This window comes from Pleurodeles waltl, chromosome 7 (assembly GCF_031143425.1).
Source record: "Pleurodeles waltl isolate 20211129_DDA chromosome 7, aPleWal1.hap1.20221129, whole genome shotgun sequence".
NCBI lineage: Eukaryota > Metazoa > Chordata > Amphibia > Caudata > Salamandridae > Pleurodeles > Pleurodeles waltl.
The window spans coordinates 483,454,297-483,478,422 of record NC_090446.1 but is presented as its reverse complement, the minus strand read 5'-3'; the positions used below and the strand labels follow the sequence as shown (position 1 = coordinate 483,478,422).

At 42.0% G+C, this 24,126-nt stretch overlaps 1 protein-coding gene and 1 long non-coding RNA gene across 2 annotated transcripts in view; one reads left to right on the top strand and one right to left on the bottom strand.

Moving 5' to 3' along the window:
- DOC2A (double C2 domain alpha) overlaps positions 1-24,126 on the top strand; it is an 846,604-nt gene that overhangs the window by 482,486 nt on the left and 339,992 nt on the right. The window contains exons 7-8 of the mRNA XM_069244126.1: positions 2,098-2,157; positions 5,311-5,468. Coding sequence (XP_069100227.1) covers positions 2,098-2,157; positions 5,311-5,468 — 218 coding nt within the window. The remainder of the gene's footprint in view (positions 1-2,097; positions 2,158-5,310; positions 5,469-24,126) is intronic.
- LOC138304234 (uncharacterized) overlaps positions 1-24,126 on the bottom strand; it is a 193,474-nt gene that overhangs the window by 154,799 nt on the left and 14,549 nt on the right. The window lies entirely within an intron of this gene.

Genomic DNA, 24,126 nt, shown 5'->3' with positions numbered 1-24,126 from the left:
TGTGTTTGTGTGTGTGTGTGTGTGTTTCCACGCCTCTATGCATATAGCTCTATCTGTATACAAAACACTTTTTATCTTTTGTCTATCTACCCATTTAGGACTATCAATATCTGACTAGCTGTCTGTTTACATATCATTGATGTTTTTCTGTCAGTTTTTTTAGCCAGCTCTGCTCGTCTCTCTACTCACCACTTATATTTCTTAAAACAAGGGCCTAATTTGAGCCGGTGGTTGTAGGTCAGCCTAACAGCACTCATTTTTGGTTATTTGTACTCATCATCATTTGACACAGAGCAAGAGAGAGTTAAACACAAAAGTGAGAAAGGCGGATGAAGGGAAAGACAGTAAAACAGTGAGAAAGAAAGCAGGGTTTAAAAAAGAGCGTGAAAGAGTGAGTAGAGAGGTAGGGAGTGTCTGGTGGTGGATTAAGAGGCATGTGGTATAATCAAGACTGGGTATTCACACCTCAACCTTTGACAGTGCCGGTCTGAGGTTTCTGAGCAAATGTTTGGATCTGGTACTTATTCTTTTAGAAATCAAGCACTGCACCATATCCCTTGCGCTTCCTTGATGATGTTCTTCTGAGGCCCACCTCTTGCGGTACACCTCTCCCCTATTCTATCTTTCTTCATTTCCTGTCCTTTGTCCTTCCCTCCTCTCTTATTTCCTATGTTGCCCGTGTTTCTTATCTGCTGTTGTTTCTATATACCATCTTCTCTGCTACTATTTATCAGTATCTCCCTAAATCCAATCGTATTTGCACAAATCTTTCCCTCTCCTCTATTGCTCCTGGTTTTCTTTTTGCCTCTTCTTTTGCACCCTTCTACTTTCTTTTGATCCATCGTCTGGCACTCTTTCTAGTTTTCTGAATCTAATGAATCTTTTTAAAAGTTTGAAAGGTGAGGGGAAACACATTAACCCATTAAAATCGATTTACAGGGCAACCCATTCCATCATAAATTGAATCTTGGAGGCGAATTCAAAGTTCAAAAGGTTTATTACAAGTTTAAAGCTAAACTTATGTAAATGAGTCTCAAAAACATACTATACAAATACAGAATTAGCAAGGATGACTTAAAGTGTTGATTTAGGTAAAAGCGCACAAACATGAGACATACGAAAACCTCAGTAGCAGCAATGCAGACGAAAAGAATCACTATTTGGTGCTTGAATCTATACAAGTGTAACTAATCTAATTGGCTTGTGGAAACCCCAAGAATTGTTTAGTTAAGGTAATAGGGACTTAATTCGAGTGGCAGCACTACAGAACCTTTGGTAGAAGTTCCTGAAAGAGAGATGTACGTTGCATAAATCCACATCAGCCAAAGCAAGGGAAAAACAGAGATCCATACCTCCCTAAGTCTATAAGAGTATCCTCTAGTCAAAGGGCAAAGGGAACCTGAATCTCTAACTGGCTAAAACACTCTTATCCCACCGAAACTCAGATAGTTGACATCACTGCCAGTAACTTTCCATGGTTTGTACATGAAGGTGAATGGTATCTTCTCATTAGACTTTCATCTCTTGGTCCAAACATCAGGACGACCTTGACATTCCAGCCTTCAGTAATCCAGAGGGGAGTTCTTCTTCACAACTCCTCATTAACACTGCCTATTCTTGGCAACCTGCCTTCCCATACCCCTTCATCTAAAACTACAATAAGCTGAAGTCTTCTGCAGACGCATCTGCAAATAAAGAAATGTACAAGAGCAAAACTTCCACATTGGTGGTTAAACACAGAAAAACATTTCAGGTCTTAGCTCCAGCCAGCTTAACATCGTTCTCAAGGCACATTTAAATACATGGCTATAGGTGCATTTCACATATGTACTATGCATGGGGAAATAACTATGGAAATGTCAACTAACTAGATTATCATAATATCCATACATTGAACAAACCTACATAGATCTGATTTGCATATGGCCATTCTACATTTCTACTAATAGCTATACTTCAGTTCACAACTTTCAGCTGTCTTCGTTTGCATGAATACATTTAAGCACACCTTATATATGTCATTGAGTACATTACATTTTCTCTTCTGGAACTCTTAATGGCACAGCCAAGTTATTCTCTCTCACTTTCAACTTGCAGCTGGCGTCCCCATCCTCCATGACAGCCGCCCTGAGGGGGATATCCTGCTACTTGAAAGAGGTGAGATAAATATTAAAAATATGTTTATTTCCTCCCATGTGGGCCCACCCTCTCTTTATTACCACGATCAATCTCTAGGAAGGGGGGAGTGGGGCGCTGAGACATAGAGTATATGTGTAAATGTGTATATTGTGTATATGTGCATATAAGTATTTAAAAGCACTAAGCAATACCCTTTCAGGCCTGTTCATCTACCTCTGGCTGCCTCTGCTGCAACCTCCCTTTGTAAACTCATTTGAGTCTTTTCCCATCCCTGTGACCTAACCCTGACTCAGCCACTGGTTCTTTGTGTGACCTGACGCCTGCCCTCTCCCTCTCACTGTGTAACCCTGGTTCTTCTACTGAATTAGACATCAGTCAGGCCTCCTTCCTGGATTAGCTCCATCATTTACTCTGTAAGAACTCAGGGAGGCCCCTTCACCTTAAAACAAGAAGAGCTGATGGGTGTAAACTTGAAAAAGACTCAGTCACTCACAATCGCTTGGGTGCATTCTATTCAGCCATTTAGTGACTACTGTGTTGTTCCAAATGATTAGAAGCCGCATTCAAATCAGGTTTGGCTCTGCTCCAACAGGAACACTTCAGCCAAAACTGCCTTAATCCATGAGTCCTAAACAGGAACACTAGCAACCCAAACCTGAATGAACTTTGAGGGGTCTCATCAGTAGGTACAGCGTGGATGTTATGTTATCTGTTTTTGTATTTGTATTTGAACTGTACCCAGCAAGAGTATCCTGCAGCTGAGCAGGTGTATGTGCCTTGCCCTGCTTATAGTAGGTCGGTTAAGTGAAAAGTCAGGTTTTGAGCTTCATGTGGACTTCAAGAAGATAGGAAGAGATCCTTTGGTACATTGAGTACAGGACCCAAATCTGGGTACACCTGCTGCCTTAGGGTACCACTTGAATAAACAAAAGGTGACTGTTAGAATGGTTGTAAAAGTCTATGCTTCTGACAGCTACTCAATCAATACTGATATGCATATTGCGCCCTCTACTAGCAAAAAAAGCATGACATTATGGTCTACTGTTATGCTAATATTATATTATGCATGCACCTTACCATGATTTAACTTTAAAACCAACTATTCTCTTAACCCACATGCAAAGCATGGATTTTAACTAGGATGTAGTGAATGGCTTTGCGGTAATAAAGGCCCAGGCAAAGTGATGTGATTACAAAAACACAAAATCTTACTATTACTACTTATGCTATTGACGTCTCATTGATTTACTGTCCCACCATGGCCAGCGATCAGAAATGAGTGGCAAGGAGGGAGATAACTAGCACCCTTCCTTTCACTGCCCCATTTCTCTACACGATTCTACTTTGAAAATATTAGGATGGGACTTAATGTCCATGCTGTAAGCCTGGGCTAAGGAGAATAACATCCTTTCGACCGTTCAGTGTGGCTTCCGCCACAGTGTGGGGCGGTTGAACAGTGTCTTAACCTTTCCCTTAATATTGGGAAGTATGCTAAGGACAAGAGAGGGGGCACTTATATGGCCCTTGATGGACCTCTCCTGTGCCTTTGACACTGGTAAACATATGAAACTTTGGGGTATGCTGAGGACTTTAAGTGTCAAGCAGGCTTTGATTGATCTCCGTTGTTGCATCCAATTCGATTCTTTTGTTAAAGTATGATTTAGTCAAGATGGGAAATTCACCTCCCTTATCAGCTCGTCTCAGGCCATAAAAGAAGGGTGGATTTTGTCCCTATCCCTCTTTTTACTTTACATTAATGATTTAGAGCCCCTTTTAGCCCTTAACGGAGAGGATATGCTGCAAATAGCGATGCGTGCAACCCCCTGTCCTTTTATATGCGGACGCTGCTGTTCTCATTGCGAGAACAGCAAATGGGTTACAGACGTTGCTGGACTTCTTTGTCCATTTCATTAATTATCAGTATCTTACAGTTAATAGGTCAAAATCTTTCATTATTGGTCTGTGGCCCTCCAAAATCTAAAACTAAAATATATAAGACTGAGGAAGTTAAGATTAAAAGGGTGAAACACTTTAGTTATTGGGGATTCACCCCGATGAGGTTTTGCAGTGGGTACATTTCCTTAAGTAGAAATGTATGCAGTTTAGAAGCTCAATCGAGGCCGTGTTTAGGGTTGTAAGTAGGCTTCGACCTAAGTCTGTAAGGGAACGTATGCATATTTATAAATCCAAATGTCTAATGATTGCTTTATATTGTCCGTACCTAAGAGTACTGTGAACATTATCTGCCATCACGAAATTGGTTTGAACTATCTTGAGGATTTTGCTGCTTTTGCCCCGTTGCATTTGTGGCACAAAATCTTGCTTTGCCCAGATGTCTAATTTTCACGATTATTGATTACAGATGTATTAACACATGATCATGTAGATGAATACCTGAAGAGTAGTTTTACAGAAATGGGTGCCCGTCTATTTTTATAATTTCCCTGTATTGCTGGAGTCCTTATCCAAAGCTCTGACAAAACTTTATATGTGTTATAGAAACGATCAACAGATTCAGATGACGCAATCTATGCCAAAAGTTGCGTCCTATTCTGCCCTTTGTATTTTTAACAGTATTGCACCTTATTTGACACTTGTCACTCATACACAGCACAGATTTTATCTAACCCGTTTTAGATTAAATAGGCTGCATTTTTTCTGGCCTTCCCTTTTCAGGGCACCTAGTTTGACCATCTTCCTGTTTGCCCTTGCTGCCAGGTGCAGCACCAAAGCACTAGTCACCTTATGCTTTTCTGTTCCCTTTACACTTATCCTCTTAAGTGCATTTTAACTAGCAGCCCCCGAAATATGTTTTTTATTTTTACGTTTTATTAGAGTGACCGAAAGAATTAGGATATTATATGGCTCATGACAGTACTCCAATTCATTGCGATGATCTTATGTGTTAGTGGATTGCTTATTATATTGTAAGTATTTAAGCTTCCTGCAACAATGAAATATTATGAACTAAATTTATTGTATCAAAGTGACGTATAAGTTTTGCTGAATTGTTTTAAAACAGTACATGACTTTAATGGTTTTTCATGTGTGCCTTTATGGCATGATCAGTGACTACTGACCAGCCCTCGCCACTCATCTGGGCCACACTACATGGACCTGATTGGTCAGCCCAGGAATTGGCAGTGCTTACACTGTCTTTTCTCCTTGTAGCTGGAGAAGGCGGAGGAATGGGAGCTGGAGGAGCGGGGTCGCATCCTGCTATCACTTACATACAGCTCAGCACGGGGAGGCCTGGTGGTGGGAATCGTGCGCTGCGCCCACCTGGCTGCCATGGATGTTAACGGATATTCTGATCCCTATGTCAAAACGTGAGTTTGGTTGTAAGCATGCCGGGGTGGAGATAAAAAGCAAATACTTGCAATCTGAGATCTTTCCACAAAATATGATCCATTTTAATACACAAGTTGTTTTTGAAAGACAGAGGTACAATATATGACTTAATCACGTTTTCAAAAAATATTCTTCCATTTTATAAAAGCCATATGATGCATGTCTTCACTCACAGGTACCAAAGAGATTGACCTATGGTGTGTTAAGTAATAAAACATTTTGAAAGGATTACTTAAGGAATTGTTAAAATCAGAAGCAAGCTTACTGCTTTTGCATTGTAATCAATGTAAGGTCTGACTGGAGACTATTTTAACTGTTGCCTCTTAGTGCTTATTCCATCAATATACAATACACAGTAAGAGCCTCCTCTGTCTTTGCTAGTGCCATCATAAACATCCGCCCACATTACAACTACTGAGTGTTTAACTGCCGTTCATGACAAATGGAGTATTTCCTCATGTTTGCTGTTAGTCCTCTTAGTACTAATCACTATGTTAAATGTTTAATCCTACCTTTGTGTTAACCTAGATCATCCATTTATAACATGTAATGTCCACAAGTACGGACTATGTGCGACTCCTACACCTTATAAACCTCATTGTCTTTTGTAACATTACCTGTCCATTAATTTACACACTTGTATGATTTATTGTCTCCTTGAGTGCTATGCACCCATACACTGGGATGAGTAGCGCTACAAAAGAATTAAATTAAAAAAAATAGTAAGTGCCATTTAAATCAATATTTGCATAAATTACTCATATACACACTTGAAGATAAAAGATTACAAAAAAACAACAGCTAGCCAGGAAAAAATCTGGATCCTAAAGAACACAATGAGTCACTAAGAAATGTAATATCCAAGAAAGAAGTGACTCAAAACAGGTGGACTCACCAAAGAGCAAAAATGTATTTCCACTACAATGTTTCGGCTTCCGCCTTTCACAGTTAGTACAAGATTGTTTGCTCAGTGTACTAAGCCGACACAACTGGATTTTCAGAAAGCATCATAAATGAAGATTCAATTTGGAATGTGGAATCAATTCAGTCCTAAAATCTCCAGAAATATTCAGTAATCCGTGGTGTTGTCGGTTATGTACCGTCCATCTGGATACAATGATTTTGAACGATACATGCAGATGTTCTCTTTGGAGTCCAGTAGTTCTTCCTCTATGAGATATTCTACAGGGAAAATGTTCAAATCTGATAGCAAACAAGGTTCAACTGATTAGCTACACCTAATGCACCTTTTAGAACCACAGTAATGAGCAACTGCACGTGTAACAGCTTTCTTGAATTCAGATCTAATAATAAGGGCTCATAAAGTAGGAGGTCTACCATAAGCAATGAGTGGAGGTTTTAGAGAAACCAATTTGAAAATTTTCACTGGTGAATATTACGGGGAATGTCTTTTGCATTATGTTTTTGTAATTAGGAAATGATGGATGATAGACAACCACAAATAGGATTTTGTCACTTTTGTTTCTGCTGTTGATATTCCAATTAAGTGCTTCCCTGGATAACTGCAAAGAATTGTCACTTTGTTGCCGTATGATGTGCAGAGTATAGCCCTGTATTTGAAACAGTCTAGCAAGCTCCTGGAGATGTTCTTTACATGTGTCCTCATTGCCGCAGATGCATCTTATATGTCTAATTTAGATTTAAATGAGCAACTGTACACTTGTGGTACCGACCCGTTAAAAGTTTCTGTTCATAAATGGTGAGTAGCACATCCACAAAAGGGAGCTGGTGCTTCTGTTTAGTACACTTTTACTCATACACACTGATACAGCAAGCAATTTTACAGTGCATGCACATCTCATACCTAAAGGGGTTGAACCAGGACAGAAACCTGCTGCCAAATCATAGTTTCTCTATACTACTTGTAGAGTGATAAACGCTGTGCCTTTCTTTTCTTCCATTGCATTGGTGCCTAGGTGATGGACTCCAGATGGCTGTCTGCTAGGATGATACTTGAACAAAAGAAGGGCTGATGGCCCCTTGAATCAAATATTTGTTTTAGCTCCAGCTGGAAGTGAATATAAGATAACTTCCCCACCACCTGCATGTTGCTTCTCGGAACAAAATGCAGACAATATTCAGGCGCTTCTGAATTGTATCTGAGTGTCTGACAATGTCACCAGAACAAATTAAGCATATTTCATCTGGTCGGCTGGATCCCAGATCCGGCACAAAAATAGCTGCTGGACCGAAATCCAGCAAGATCCTCTTAATTTCCTGCACTGCTTCCGATACACTGAGAGAAAGTGAGCACTGGGCGGCTGATTGCTGGATGCGCTGATCATAGGTTGGCTGTTGGGAACCAGAAATCCCTGTGCTAGTGCCACAGGACCCATCATTCACCACTTGTCAGCAGCCACTGCTTAGCCCTAACCATGGGCTCAGAGACACATGACAGTGACGTGAACATAGGTTTGTAATGCTCTTGCACAGTCACCAGTCACTGTCAGCAGCCACCAGCCTGATCGGTTCTGGAGCATATGACATCAGAGTTGTTCAGCAGCCTGTGCCTGGGAGTTGCAGGATATTGCACACAGTTGAGCACCAACCGGAGCAAATATGAACTGCTTTTTGGACTTATTGGATTCACTGACTTGGGCTCACTGTACACTGTCTTGTGTATCTGTATTACTCTGCAGTCAGGACTCTCATTGGGATGAAAAAATGGGTATCTCCAAAAGGAGTGTGTCCTACCTAATTAAGGCTGCAGACTAAACATGTAAACGAAACGTTTTGTGATTTCCATAGTGCTACCCAACTGGTACTCTGGTGCCACTCTGAGCTTTCTGTTATTACACCCAGATATATAACACAACATCTGACAGACAGCAACAAACACTATTGGCTGTGTCAATGATTGTTGGTTGTCTTAGATAAAAGAGTAGCAACAAAGGTTTTGTTGTAAATAGTTCACGTTGAAAATTCTGAAATTATGAGACTGAATTAAACATCATTGAGGCCGGTAGTGCAGTGGTCTTCAGAGTGCCAATCACTACTGTTCACTTTATGTTAAATACGTACCCCCTTTTTCTCTCCACATCCCCTTCATCTGCATATCTTTCTCCTCATCTCTTTCCTCTTCAGCACCCTCTTGTCTCTCTCTAAAATGCACATCTTCACATCCCCTTCGCTTCACCACCCCCAAACACACAACGCATCCAATCACTGGTAAGCACTACATTTTCTTTTACTTTTGGTGAGTTACTATTTTGAAAACGGTATATCTCCTTCGCACTCATTTGCACAGAATCACAATTGTAAATGGAATACGTGACTATTGCCCCAAACAAGCTGTATAAGGGTCAAGGATTGGATGAGACTGTATTCTGAACACCTTTCTGATTCACTGACAGGCACTGTGAAAAACAGGCACAGCTCTCAATCGTGGTCCTTGTAATCAGCAGGAGGTGACTCAGTTCAAATATATACAAGAGTAATATGTTATGCAATCAAAAATACAGAAACACAACTGCTGGAGATAGCAAACACTTTACGGGAAAGCAAGATTAAGTAAAACATGTGGAAAGTAAACATGAACTAAGGCTCTGATTTATACCAGGCTGGACACCCACCATTTCACCATGGGAACGGAGTAAATTACTCCATCCCAATTGATGGAGCGGCCGCCCCCCTAATTTATAAGTGACACCAACCAGGCGTTCATTCATTCAGAAAAAGCAATGCCAGGAAACACTGTCCGTGGTTCATGTCAATGCATTTTATTGTGTGGCATGGCACTGCAAGATGCAGCCCTGTAGCACAGAGTATACTTTTTTCTTACAGACTGAAAATCCCAATACGAGATTCTCTTTATGTAAAGAAAAAAAGTAATGCTCCCCCTCACCATGGATGTCATCTCCCATAGCGAGGGGAGCAATATTACAATCTTAATGTCATTCACCCCCAGGTTTTGCTGGCGGTTATGACAATAAAAAACTGCTACATATTCACCCATCTAAAGGGGCGGGTGGACATGTAGCCATTTCTCCGATGGCCCTTGTCGGGGCCAAACTGAAAGTCCACCCACATATAGATTGGCCGAGTGTATCACTATTTTTGTGAGGAGGGAACTCCATTACCACTGCAATGGAGTGCCCTTCCTGACAACATAATGGCCCTCATTACAACCCTGGCGGTCGTTGTTAAAGCGGCGTTAATACCGCCAAAGGCCGGCGGTAAAAAAAATAGGATTTTGTCCCTGACAGTAACCGCCATCAAAGACCGACACTTTAACACACTGACCGCCAGGGTGATACTTCGGTCTCCAGCCCGGCGGCCGTCACAATCCGACCCTCGGGATTACAACCCGGCCTACAGCTATGGTTTTCATGCCAAACTTACTGCCACGAAAACCATGGCGGTAGGCCAGGGAATCCCTTCCCTGGCACTGATAGGGGTCTCCCCCGCACCCCTCCCCAGAGTCCTCCCCCACCGTCCCCCATCCTCTCCTGCCCCCACACATATACACACCCACACGCGCACCCATATACACACATGCACACACGCATACCCACCACCACCCACGCATGCACACATATATACCAACACACAGCAACACACACCAACATACCTTGTCACACACATGCATTCACAACACACAACATTCACAATCAGCCATTCATGCATGCATTCAACGCGACTCACACCTGCATGCACGCATTCCAAAATATACACACACCCCCCACATACACACAACACACCCCACCCCTTTCTCCTGTCGGAGAAAAGTACTTACCTGCTTGCAGGGTGTCCTCATGCTGGAGACGGTCCACGGCGCTGCTGTCAGCAGCAGCGTCTGCCAGCAAAACACCGCCAGACCATATCATTGGTCATGATACCGTTGGTGGTGTTTTACTGGCGTGGCAGTGCGGCTGTCAGCAGTGCTGTCTTACCGCCGTCCGCCGCCATGACCGTTAGCGGTGTTCCGCCAGCATTATGGCGGAATACCGTCCCCGGTCATGATACACGTAGACGGCTGGTAGCCACAGCGGCGGTATGTTGGTGGCCGTCGCCGTGGCGGTAGGCGGTAGTTACCGCCAATGTTGTAATGAGGGCCAATATCTCGGCCTATATCACTGGCAAAGCTTGCCTAAATGTTGTTCACATTCATTATTCAGAAATAGATTATGCCTGCAAAGTTAAGGACATGAATATAGAACCCAATAGGCACCACTCTCAGTGTCCGTTTTTAATTTTTACTAGATCTGATACTCAGAAAGACTTGCCCACGTAAAGACTGGTCTGCAGCTGATCATAGTGCTAAAGCTTTGCCCCACTGACCACCATCAGCTCCTCACATTTGCAGTCTTGTCAGAGGTGCTCCCCTACTTTTGGCTGTTGGGCTGTCTGCTGCTTCTTTTTAAAATTTTGAGCTGCTGAAGCAATGTGGGTGATTTTATGTGAATATTACATGAAAGGATTTCCAGAAAAGTCTGCATGTTTGTGAAAAGCCCTTTACCATTAACATCTCTTAAGCCTTCCTCATCACAGCCCTGAGGCTTGGGGTGACTGGTGTGTTAGGGCTTCACTTGCCACGATCCTAAAAAAAAGAAACTGTGCTCTACCCCTCCACGGTACAACCTCCCTAGACTATAAAATGTTATACTAATACCAAACAAAAGGTGCTGGGAATCAGAGCTAGGAGCGAGCAGGAACAAAGAACTGTGATGAAGAAGGTTAGATCTTGAGTAATAAAGATTATTTTTAAGTAATTGGTACATTACCTCATGCCACCCTTATATGAATGGGGAGCAAGGGGCCCTGACCATTATCTCATTGTGAAGATGCCCCTGCGTGGTGCTACATGCTAGGACAGAGTTTCTAAGTATGTTCTAAGTGGCACTGGGTCTTTACTCCTGAAATTAAATTCACATTATCTGGCACAGTGTTCATGAATAGGACACATAGGGCAGAGGCAGAGTAATGAAACATAGTGATTTGCGCTGCGTTGCTTTACTCCAGATCTGTGAAGCCACCTAGGGCCATGCAAAGTTGCCTTGCACTGCTTCATAAATAACATTTTGGGTTTGCGTCGTCCATGCACCATGTTGCATGGTGCAACAGTGGTGCAACCCCTGTCATGAATTTATATGCCCCTACGTTTGTCTGACATGGGCTGATGGTAATGCATTGTTAGTTCAGTGTGCTTCTGAGCTGCTGAGTCTTTGATAACGGGATATGAGATTTACTGGTGGAAAAAGGAAGGTGTCCTGTAGTGCATTGGCTTATATTTTTGTCTTAAATTTTAACAAAGAATGTTACTAAATTGACTGAAAAAAACAACACCATATTCCTTCGAAGCAGTAAGTCACTCGAGTGACCAGAAGAATCTGAATTGTGAGGCCTGATTTACAAAAACAAAATGTATGTGTACGTTTGGCTCTCACTTTTAAAAAACATTTTTACGACTACATTGCCACTTTTGCAATTAACAAGCCAAGGTTATCATAATTATAAAGATTAGCTTAAACAAAGATTTCCATGTGAATAATCCTGCTGTGGAGGGAATTAAAGTCCTGTGGCAAGCAAGTTACTTTGGGTTTGAGCATAAAACCAAAAGTGTTTATGGGCATTACCCAACTCTCATCTGGCCCCTTACTACTCTAAACAAATGTCAAAATGTATTCCTGACATGGGCAGGGGTAAACATTTTTCCAGCGGAAAATTTTATCAACAAAAAAGTTAGAAAGTGTTCAGAATACTTTCACATGCTGATGATGGTAGGTTTTAGAGAGATAGGGCTGGTTATAATTGAAAGAACTACTGCACTTCACTCTTGATTTCTTGAGTTTTTTTGTCAGCCAGTACATGCAACCAAACCTGGCAGATCTAAGCCAGCAACTGCCTATGTATTCTTTCAACCCAGTTGTCTGTTCTAACTCTAGTGCATCCCAGCAGTAACAGTTACCAGGATACCAACCCATTCCGTCAATGCGTGACTGCTTTCTAATCACAATATAACAAATCTCCCTTCCATTATTACTTACAAAACTATATACAAAATATACATACATTTTTTTTTTATCATCCATAAACTTCTGATTAAAGAAAAGAAAACATATTCGCCGATACAGTGTACAATAATCCTTTAACAATTCTGGGGGATTTATCACTCTTTTACTTCTGCTTATTTTAATATCTTCTCTCTCTTTTATCAATTTTTAATTTTCACTCCCCTCCCTCATTTGACTTTCTTTTCCCCTGCCTTTGTCATAATGGCCCTTCCAATTACGCACCTCTGTTTCATTATATTTAACAACACTTCCCATATTCCATATTCCATTTCTTTCCATCATCCAATTCCAGACTATACTTTCTTACCTTTATCACACATTTTGGCAAAGACCATTTTGTCAAACCTTTCCTAGTTCCACTCAACCTGGTCCACACCCAATCCCCATTCCTGTAATCACACTCCTTCATTTCACCCACTTTTCCTTTAACATAGTCACGTTGCTTCTTCTCCATTTTTCTCACTAAGATTTCCTCATTTATTATTTTCTTTCCTGTTTTACTCATTCGTCCTGGTACTGCTCTCGTACACAGTTTCCTTCCTTTAAGCAACACAAAAAGTGGTTTCATTGTGGTTGAAAGTGGGGTGGTGTGAAAACTCCACACAAATTCATGATTTCCTTCTTCCATTCTAACGCACTTTGCAAAGATAATTGTACATACTCGCTGAGAACTCTGTGAAACCTTTCTACCAAACCATTTTCCCATGGATGTGGTACTGTAGTCTTAATATGCTTAATTGTATAACATACCAATTATATTACAAATTCTTCAGATGTAAGCTGAGGACCATTATCGGTTACTACCTCTTCAAGATATCCTTCTCTCCTCCATATCTCTTCACAAAATTACACCAGCATACAGGACTCACCACGCTTACTTCAGGCCATTTAGAATGATAATCAATCATGACAATGGCATATTTTGTTCACTACTTCCAAACTCAAAAGCTACTCATACATCCATTGACACCTTCTGCCATGGCTTGCATGGAAATGGCACAGAAATTACTGGTGTTTTTTTAGAACATGTGTCTTATCACTGTATGCACAACTCACACTATTCCTTACATATCTTTCCATGACCTGATCCATTCCTGGCAACCAAAAATCTGCTGTCACTTTTCTCTTCATTCCTGACATTCCCCCATGACCCTCGTGTGAAATTTCTAACAATCTCTCTCTCAACTCATGTGGCACAATCAACTTATCTCCCGTCCTTATCATACCATCTTGGTCAGATAATTCTGACCACACAACTTAATATTAATAACATTTTCTCATCTTCCCCCAGTTTTGACCACTTCTTAGGTAAATTCCTTTGCAATATTTGCATTTCTACATCTTCTGCTACCTTTGCTTTCCACTCGTTCTCAGATATAGCCTTAACCTTAATATCCAAAATTTCAACAATCATCCATTCTTTCTCCTTAATCCATTGTAACGGCAACCTTGATAAGCAATTGGCATTCATGTTATATATTCCTGGTACATAGTTCACTGTGAATGTATATTCTTGTAATCAGTCGATCCACTTCACAATCCTTGAAGGTGCCCGACGAGCACCTTTTGTTATGAACATATCCACTAATGGTTTGTGATCAGTTTATAATTCAAATTCTCTCCCCCATATGTAGTTCTTAAAATGCTGTACTCCGCAGCAAAAAGCGAGTGCCTCGTTTTCTATTGTAGATTAACTTACTTCAGCCCCCTTTAACATTCGTGAGGCAAACACCTATACTCTTTCCTTTCCATTACTCTCTTGCATCAACACTGCTCCTAATCCATGCATGCTAGCATGAGTAGACACTATAGTATGATTGTGCGCTACAAAAAGTTTCAATTCCCCAGCATTGACAATGCTTCTGTTGATATCCTCAAATGCTTGTGGGCAATCATTCATCCATACATATTTCTGGCCCTTCTTCATTAACACTTGCAATGGTTGGGCGTTTTTACAAATGTCACATAGTATTCTGCTAATCCTAAAAAGGACCTCAGTGGATCTTTATTAATAAGACACAGTGCTTTTTCTATAGCTTCCATCCACTTGATATTAGGTTTTACTCCTTCCTAAGTTTTAGTATGACCTAGTTATTCAACAGTTTGGTGCACAAATTTGCATTTACTAATTTCAACTGTGAGTCCCGCATTCTCCAAACTTTTACACACCTTTCTCAATAAATCATCATGCTCTTTGTCATTTTCTCCCCTCACCAAAATATCATCTTGGAAGAATCTTACATTCTTTATGTTTCCTAACAAATTTTGCATGGCCCTCTGGAACACTGCCGAAGCAGACACAAGACCAAACGGCATATGCACAAATCTGAATGCCCCTTCCGGTGTTATAAAGGAGATTACATTTCTTGAATCAGGATGTAACAACAGTATATAGCAAGCACTTGATAAATCAAGAGTTGAGTACACCCTTCCTCCATTGAGTCCAGCCAATAACTCATTTATATTAGGTACAGGATGTCAATCCACCCATATACTGCTGTTGAGATCTCTTAAACCAACACACATTCTAATAATGTCATTCAATTTCCTTGCTAAAACCACAGGACTCAGCCATTCTGGAGACTCTATGTGCTCAACCACTCCCATTTCTAACAATTTTGTCAATTCAGCCTTTAGCACGTCTCTTAGTACTACTAGTACATTTTTCACCTTGCGAGCTTTTGCAACCACTCCTTTTAAGATGATTTTATGTGGAAATGTCCTTAAACATCCTAGTTTGCTTCCAAATAACTCTTCCTCCCATTTTAGGGTGTTCTCATGCATTACTCTAAACACTTGTTCATCAGTATTTGGATTTAGTATGATATTAAGTGCTCTCTGTTTCTTCCATCCCATCAAACATCACCCCTTCTCAATTACATATACCCAAAATGTAATGTAATTTCTCTTTGTTTGAAAAATACATTTCTCTGGAAACACCCTACAATGGGCTATTTACTCCCCCCATATCCAATCAATTCTACCTTGGTTGTAGACAGTTTGTTTCTTCCTAACTTACACCAGGTCTCCAGATGGATAAGTGTATATGGTGAACTTGAATCAGACCACATTTGGACTGGGACCCCGTTGATAGACACCACACATTTTGGAAGCCTAAATTCATCACCTTCTAACTTATATATTGCTCCCACATGCTCCTTCCACCATTTCATTTTGTAACTTCATACAGCATTACTACTTCAATATGATCATCTTCTGATGAACTCTCTCCCTCATTGTCAGTATTATTCTGTACTGAATTCCCGCTACCCTTGTAAGACATTCCATTTTGATCGAATACTCTTGAAAAATGTCCAATTCCATTATATTAAAAACTTTTTTGGCAACATGTAGGTAGGTTCCAAATTGCGACTTGCAAATTGCGAGTCACAGCAACTCGCAATTTGCGAGTCACAAATCGGAATGTAGGATGGTGTCCCTGACACCATCTGCGACTCGCAAGGGGGTCGCAAAGGCCCACCTCATTAATATTCATGAGGTGGGTAGCAATTTGCGACCCCCTTGCGAGTGGCGGCATTCACAGGAATGGTGGCCTGCTGCGTACAGCAGACAACAATGTCTGTGCCTGCTTTTTAATAAAGCAGTTTTTTTTTGTGATGCAGACCGTTTTCCTTAAAGGAAAACAAGTTGCATTACAAAAACGAAAAAATAAACGTTTTTGTTTAATTTTTTCAGAGCAGGCAGTGGTCCATAGGAAAATTTTTTTGCAGTTCCATTCACAGAGGGGAAGGGGTCCATTTCAAATGGGTGCAAACTGCGATTGATTTGCGACCGCGTTTGCGGTCACAAAGCAATCCTGCATTGCACTGCGACTCGCAATTAGGAAGGGGACACCCCTTCCTAATTGCGACTCGCAAACCCATTTTGCAATTCGGTAACAAGGTTACCGAATCGCAAAACAGGTTTTGTGCATTGCAAAGTGCATTTTGCACATCGTAAACAGCGAAAATCGCTGTTTGCGACGTGCAAAATGCTTTCTACATCTGGCCCTTTGTTCTCATCACAGGACAATTACCTGATGACGCTAAATGTTTAGTGCTCCCACATTTGTAACACTTTTTTTTACTTCTTAATTTCTTTTGATAGATTTACTCCATCCCTTTTTGTAACTGTCAGCTTTGTTAACTACTTGTAAAGTAGTATAAGCCACACTTTTCTTTTCCAATTCTTTCTCATAACGTGAAGTATCTTCTATACATTTGGCAACTTTTATAGCTTTTTCCAAAGGTGGGTCTTTCAATCCTAACAACTTTCTGGAATTTTCATATTTCTAGTGTGATTCATTAACTGATCTCTAATTATTTCTTCATACAATTACCTAAATTTACACACAACCGCTAATGTACGCAATGCACTTACATATTGATCAACAGATTAATTAGGTGCTTGCATTCTTGAAACAAAATGTTGGCACGCCACAAACATGCTCACTTTCTTAGCCACAGTGTTCTTCTAATGCCTTGATGCTACAGTATAAGAGCCATCCTCTTCATTGTCAACAACTGACCCAACATCACCTTCATTGTTTACACGCACACACGTGGTAACATCTTCAAAATGTTTCTACCTTCCACCCCTAGCTTATTCTTCAATGAAGCCAACTTTCTTTTTGCAACAAATAAGGCTCCTCCCAAGGCTTCTAAATAAGTTTTAAAAGCCTCCTGCCAGTCTTCCCATGACACGATCGGCTCCCCAGAGGTAGCTGAAAACACTGGAGGAGACGCACTGGAATGCATGTTATTAACTCAAATCAACTTTCTCTGACCAATACCATAAAATTCACATAAAGGAGAGAAAAAAAGCTAAAGTAACAAATGTAGTCACCAAAGTCTATTCGATTTAGTAAGTGATTTTGCTTGGAATCAAGTGCAAGGTGTCCTGTCACCACAGCATTTTACAATAGTTACTTGGTTTGGAGTGCCTATCACCGAAATCCTCCTCGCAGGCACCACTCATTCCTTTGCAAGATGGGCCACCCCAGATGGGCCACCCCTCCTTTACTCTTCCATGATAGCCGTTGTTTTAATTCAGGCACTGCATGCTCATATCCTTCATATCGTGAATATGCATATCTATATTGTTAGGAATGAGGCTGCACAAAGCATTAGTTTCTATAGGGATTCCCCTTGTTCAACAAACGTCCCAAAATGCTGCACAAATGACATTGATTTTTGCAGGAAGTTCTGCTCACACTACAGCATCGTCACATCACTCTGTGTTCATCGTGTCCATGTTGTACACGCTGTGTGCCAGCTCTTACATGCCCTGTGCATGTTGTGTTCCCCATAGTACATGCTGTGTCCCAGCTCTTTAATACGACTCATCCTCGCAACGTTTTTTTTCTCTTTCTACAATGAAAGTACAACCACAATACAGCATACCGTACTTGCCACAAACAATGATTATCCTCCATAATCCTCCTTTGTAGCTCCTGACGGCTTCTAACAGCTTCCTCCTTTTTCTTTCAAAACCTCCAAGCTGGATGGCATCAAATATTAACATCTGTTACATGAAAATTCGTAGGGTTGGTCCATAGTGTAGGAAAGTACCATCTTGCCTGGCATGTTACCCCCATATTTCACTGTATATATGTTGTTTTAGTTGTATCTGTCACTGAGACCCTGACAGCCAGGGCCCCAGTGCCCATAAGTGTGCCCTGTATGTGTTACCTGTGTTATGACTAACTGTCTCACTGAGGCTCTGCTAATCAGAACCTCAGTGGTTATGTTCTCTCATTTCTTTCCAAATTGTCACTAACAGGCTAGTGACCAATTTTACCAATTCACATTGGCATACTGGAACACCCTTATAATTCCCTAGTATATGGTACTGAGGTACCCAGGGTATTGGGGTTCCAGGAGATCCCTATGGGCTGCAGCATTTCTTTTGCCACCCATAGGGAGCTCTGACAATTTTTACACAGGCCTGCCACTGCAGCCTGAGTGAAATAACGTCCACGTTATTTCACAGCCATTTTACACTGCACTTAAGTAACTTATAAGTCACCTATATGTCTAACCTTTACCTGGTAAAGGTTGGGTGCTAAGTTACTTAGTGTGTGGGCACCCTGGCACTAGCCAAGGTGCCCCCACATTGTTCAGGGCCAATTCCCCGGACTTTGTGAGTGCGGGGACACCATTACACGTGTGCACTATACATAGGTCACTACCTATGTATAGCTTCACAATGGTAACTCCGAATATGGCCATGTAACATGTCTAAGATCATGGAATTGCCCCACCAATGCCATCCTGGTATTGGGGAGACAATCCCATGATTCCCTGGGTCTCTAGCACAGACCCAGGTACTGCCAAACTGCCTTTCCTGGGGTTTCACTGCAGCTGCTGCTGCTGCCAACCCCTCAGACAGGTTTCTGCCCTCCTGGGGTCCAGCCAGGCTTGGCCCAGGAAGGCAGAACAAAGGACTTCCTCAGAGAGAGGGTGTTACACCCTCTCCCTTTGGAATAAGGTGTCAGGGCTGGGGAGGAGTAGCCTCCCCCAGCCTCTGGAAATGCTTTGATGGGCACAGATGGTGCCCATCTCTGCATAAGCCAGTCTACACCGGTTCAGGGATCCCTCAGCCCTGCTCTGGCGCGAAACTGGACAAAGGAAAGGGGAGTGACCACTCCCCTGACCTGCACCTCCCCTGGGAGGTGCCCAGAGCTCCTCCAGTGTGCTCCAGACCTCTGCCATCTTGGAAACAGAGGTGCTGCTGGCACACTGGACTGCTCTGAGTGGCCAGGGCCAGCAGGTGACGTCAGAGACTCCTTCTGATAGGCTCCTTCAGGTGTTGCTAGCCTATCCTCTCTCCTAGGTAGCCAAACCTCCTTTTCTGGCTATTTAGGGTCTCTGCTTTGGGGAATTCCTTAGATAACGAATGCAAGAGCTCACCAGAGTTCCTCTGCATCTCTCTCTTCACCTTCTGCCAAGGAATCGACTGCTGACCGCGCTGGAAGCCTGCAAAACTTCAACAAAGTAGCAAAGACGACTACTGCGACCTTGTAACGCTGATCCTGCCGCCTTCTCAACTGTTTTCCTGGTGGTGCATGCTGTGGGGGTAGTCTGCCTCCTCTCTGCACTAGAAGCTCCGAAGAAATCTCCCGTGGGTTGACGGAATCTTCCCCCTGCAACCGCAGGCACCAAAGAACTGCATCACCGGTCCTCTGGGTCTCCTCTCAGCACGACGAGCGAGGTCTCTTGAACTCAGCAACTCTGTCAAAGTGACTCCCACAGTCCAGTGACTCTTCAGTCCAAGTTTGGTGGAGGTAAGTCCTTGCTTCCTCACGCTAGACTGCATTGCTGGGAACCGCGTGTTTTGCAGCTACTCCGGCTCCTGTGCACTCACCGAGTATTTCCTTTGTGCACAGCCAAGTCTGGGTCCCCGGCACTCTAACCTGCATTGCACTACCTCCTGAGTTGTCCTCCGGCTTCGTGGGACCCTCTTGTGCAACTTTGGGTGAGCTCCGGTTCACTCCACTTTGTAGTGCCTGTTCCGGCACTTCTGCGGGTGCTGCTTGCTTCTGAGTGGGTTCCTTATCTTGCTGGGCACCCCCTCTGTCTCCTCACGCAATTGGCGACATCCTGGTCCCTCCTGGGCCACAGCAGCATCCAAAAACCCTAACTGCAACCCTTGCAGCTAGCAAGGCTTGTTTGCGGTCTTTCTGCACGAAAACACTTCTGCACGACTCTTCACGACATGGGACATCCATCCTCCAAAGGGGAAGTTTCTAGCCCTTGTCCTTCCTGCAGAATCCTCAGCTTCTACCATCCGGTGGCAGCTTCTTTGCACCCACATCTGGCATTTCCTGGGCATCTGCCCACTCCCGACTTGATCTTGACTCTTGGACTTGGTCCCCTTGTTCCACAGGTACTCTCGTCAGGAAATCCATCGTTGTTGCATTGCTGGTGTTGTTGTTTCTGGCAGAATTCCCCTATCACGACTTCTGTGCTCTTTGGGGAACTTAGGTGCACTTTGCACCCACTTTTCAGGGTCTTGGGGTGGGCTATTTTTCTAACCCTCACTGTTTTCTTACAGTCCCAGCGACCCTCTACGAGCTCACATAGGTTTGGGGTCCATTCGTGGTTCGCATTCCACTTCTAGAGTATATGGTTTGTGTTGCCCCTATCCCTATGTGCTCCCATTGCATTCTATTGTGACTATACATTGTTTGCACTGTTTTCTATTGCTATTACTGCATATTTTGGTATTGTGTACATATATATTGTGTATATTTGCTATCCTCATACTGAGGGTACTCACTGAGATACTTTTGGCATATTGTCATAAAAATAAAGTACCTTTATTTTTAGTATATCTGTGTATTGTGTTTTCTTATGATATTGTGCATATGACACTAGTGGTACTGTAGGAGCTTCACTTGTCTCCTAGTTCAGCCTAAGCTGCTCTGCTAAGCTACCTTTTCTATCAGCCTAAGCTGCTAGACACCCCTCTACACTAATAAGGGATACCTGGGCCTGGTGCAAGGTGTAAATACCCCTTGGTACTCACTACATGCCAGTCCAGCCTCCTACACATAGGAAGATGCATCCCATCCTCGTCGCAAACTTTGAAAGAACTACTGCACCTCACTCTTAATGTCTTGACTTTTATTTGTAAGCCAATAATTTGACCAACCCTGGCAGATCTTAACCAGCAACTGCCTATGTATTCTTTCAACCCTGTTATCTGTTCTAGTTTTAGTGCATCCCAGCAGTAACAGTTGCCAGGATACCAACCCGTTCCATCAATGCTTGACGGCTTTCTTACCACAATACAATAGCAATGCATAAACTCTCTTAAAGTACAGGTGTTGTTTCATACGCAGCCAGTGTAAGTCTCAGAGGTGTAAAGAAATTGAGTTACACCAGGAAAGACTGAGTATGTGTCTAACTGAAAGATCGTGAAGGAGTTGAAGATGTTGTAGACGTTTTATTGGCAGTCTGAGATAAAGAGAGCTTCAGCAGTCTATGTGTGATAAAAAACTGCTTGAACTATAGCTCCACAATGATGCATATGAAGAGGGAGAGTTTTACAGAGCATGCTTAGCTGGTAGAAGCAGAAAGATGCAATAGCATGTATTTCTTTTACGAAAGACAGAGACATTTCTCCCAGATTTTTTGCAGGCTCTTTGGGAACAGGAACTTCCCTCATTTCCTACAGCCACAAAGAGGGATGCCAGATAATATATTCATTATTCACCATAGAAAAGGAGCAGGCGAGTTTTATCATCATTTAATTTCAAGTAGTTCTTTCTTTTCAATAAGGCCATCGCTGATAGACAACCATGAATATCTGAGGCAAAGGCAGATTTTTCTGCAAAGGAGGCAACAATTTAAGTGTCATTACACAAGACATTAATGAAAAGCCGAAATATCCGAATAAGATTGTGGAGGCTGGGGGAAGAGGGGAAGATAGATGCTATAAAGCATGAGGCTCACTGAAGAGACGTATTGGGGGTCTGGGTTGGGCCCGAAAAGAATATAAAACCGCCAAATGAACATGGTTGTTCAAAAAAAGAGGAAAACCAGTCAAAAAGGTTCTTATAAATAAAGAGAATAAAACCTTTGGCAAAGAATTGCATGAGGCACTATGTTGAAAATCACTCCTTTATCAAATATCATACAAATGTCATCAGTGATTGAGAATAGGGCCATTTCAGTACTGTGTAGAGGTCGAAAGCCCACTTGCAGGTTGTCAGGGTGTTATTCGTGTCTAAAAAAGGAAGAAATGTACTTTCTTTTTTTAAATAGAGTCATAATTACTCAAGGAATCTGCGATCAGCTTTTTCATCAGAGGAACAATATGTGCCTCTTTCCATGAACTAGATACAGCTGCCAAATTGAGAGATGCACTGGACAAAGACTGACTTTTTAACGCAAAACTGTCCAAAGCCCTGTGAAATACATGTGCAAGACATGGGTCATTAAGTGAGCCAGATTAAACTGCATATATATACCCAAGCATAGTATCCAGCATTATGAGCCTGAATGGAATAATCCAGTTTCAGGATGGTGAGAAGTAAGAGGCAGGTCAGTGCCACTCCTGGAAGCAAAGTCTTCATTGTTAAAAGAGCTATATATATGTTTACATTTTCTATTCAAAATAACTGGAGATGTATTCACACAGTTCTTTAGCGGTAGGAATGAAAGATTTTACTGACAGAAGAAATAAACTACTATTTACAACTTCATAAATTTCACTGAAGGAATTCTCAGCCATACAAATAACGGAGGCCATGTTAGCCTTTCTAGTTTTAGTAAACTTTGAATTCTTTTGGATAAGTCTGTTTTGGGCTACAGGTTTAATCTAGCCTCCAGTGCTTTACACTGTCCTTTTGTTATATCTAACTCCTAATGAGCATTCCAGAGACGGAGATAATTTAGCTTGAACAAGTAATGTTTCAGTAGACTCGAAAGGTGGACTATCTAGAATAAGCAGCTGGAGAGAAGTGCAAAATATCTAGGCCTGGGCGGAGTTTGCAGAGTTCTTCTATGCGGAACTCCGCAAAGTGCTAAAAAAACTCCACCCTACTACACGGAGTTCCGCGAGTAGAGGAGTTTGGGTAAGACACACTGTTTGCACTGATTTTCAGACCAGGAGTTTCTCCTGTGCTTAAAATCAGCTCAAACTGCATCACGCGGAGTGCCAGAGGTCACTAACTTCTTTTTGCCACTCAAGCAGCAGCTTCCTCAATGAGAGAAGCAGATTTCTCATCGCTAGCGTTTACGGCCTACTGCAACCTACTGTGACCGCCGCATTCAGAAATCTTGCTTGCGCTCAGCAACTTAGCGATTTCTCTTTTTTGTGCTCACCAACTTAACGTTGACGAGTGCAAGCGAGAAAAATATCCACTCCGCGACACTTTGCTGTGTTTTTTGGAAGTCCACACAGAGTGCAGAGTGGGGAAAACTCAGCAAACTCCACTGGTGGAGCGGAATGCTTTGCCCCCCCCCCTAAAAATATCACAAGTTCTCCTCCTAAATTATTTGGTCTGTCCCATCTAATAATATGACTGATGGGGCAGCAATAGCTGTGTCAGGGTCACATTAGTCCCTATGCCATATTTCAGATATAAATAATTATCTAATATTTGCTCATGAGAATATGAAATTCACAAACGGTATTCAGGAGTATGCCTTGAAACCTTCAATAGTTGCTGGTTTCTGGGCTTACCTTGAAAAACCTTCTTGAATTCAAAATGTTCTACACCTAGGGAAGATCCTAAGCCTCCGGGCTCGAGATTTACTCTTTTTTCTAAGAATTTAGCCCTAAATGTTCAGAGTTGTAATCTATATTCACAATGATGCATTTACATTGATTCGCAGTCATCTTTCCTCTTTTATGTCTTATCCACTAATGAGGATGGTTGGTATCTGAACACTTTTCATTTAAACCGCAGGAAGCCATCTGTGCAAAATATAGGTAAGGACCACTATGTCAAAACCTAACAATTAAAAATGCGCCATCAGCAAAATGCAAATAGATTGATCATTGTGAGGTTACTGGTAATTCTGATTGAATGGGTAACGAGAATTGCAAGTTCAGTTGGAATTGCTAGGTTTTTCACCACAATCTCTAGTAA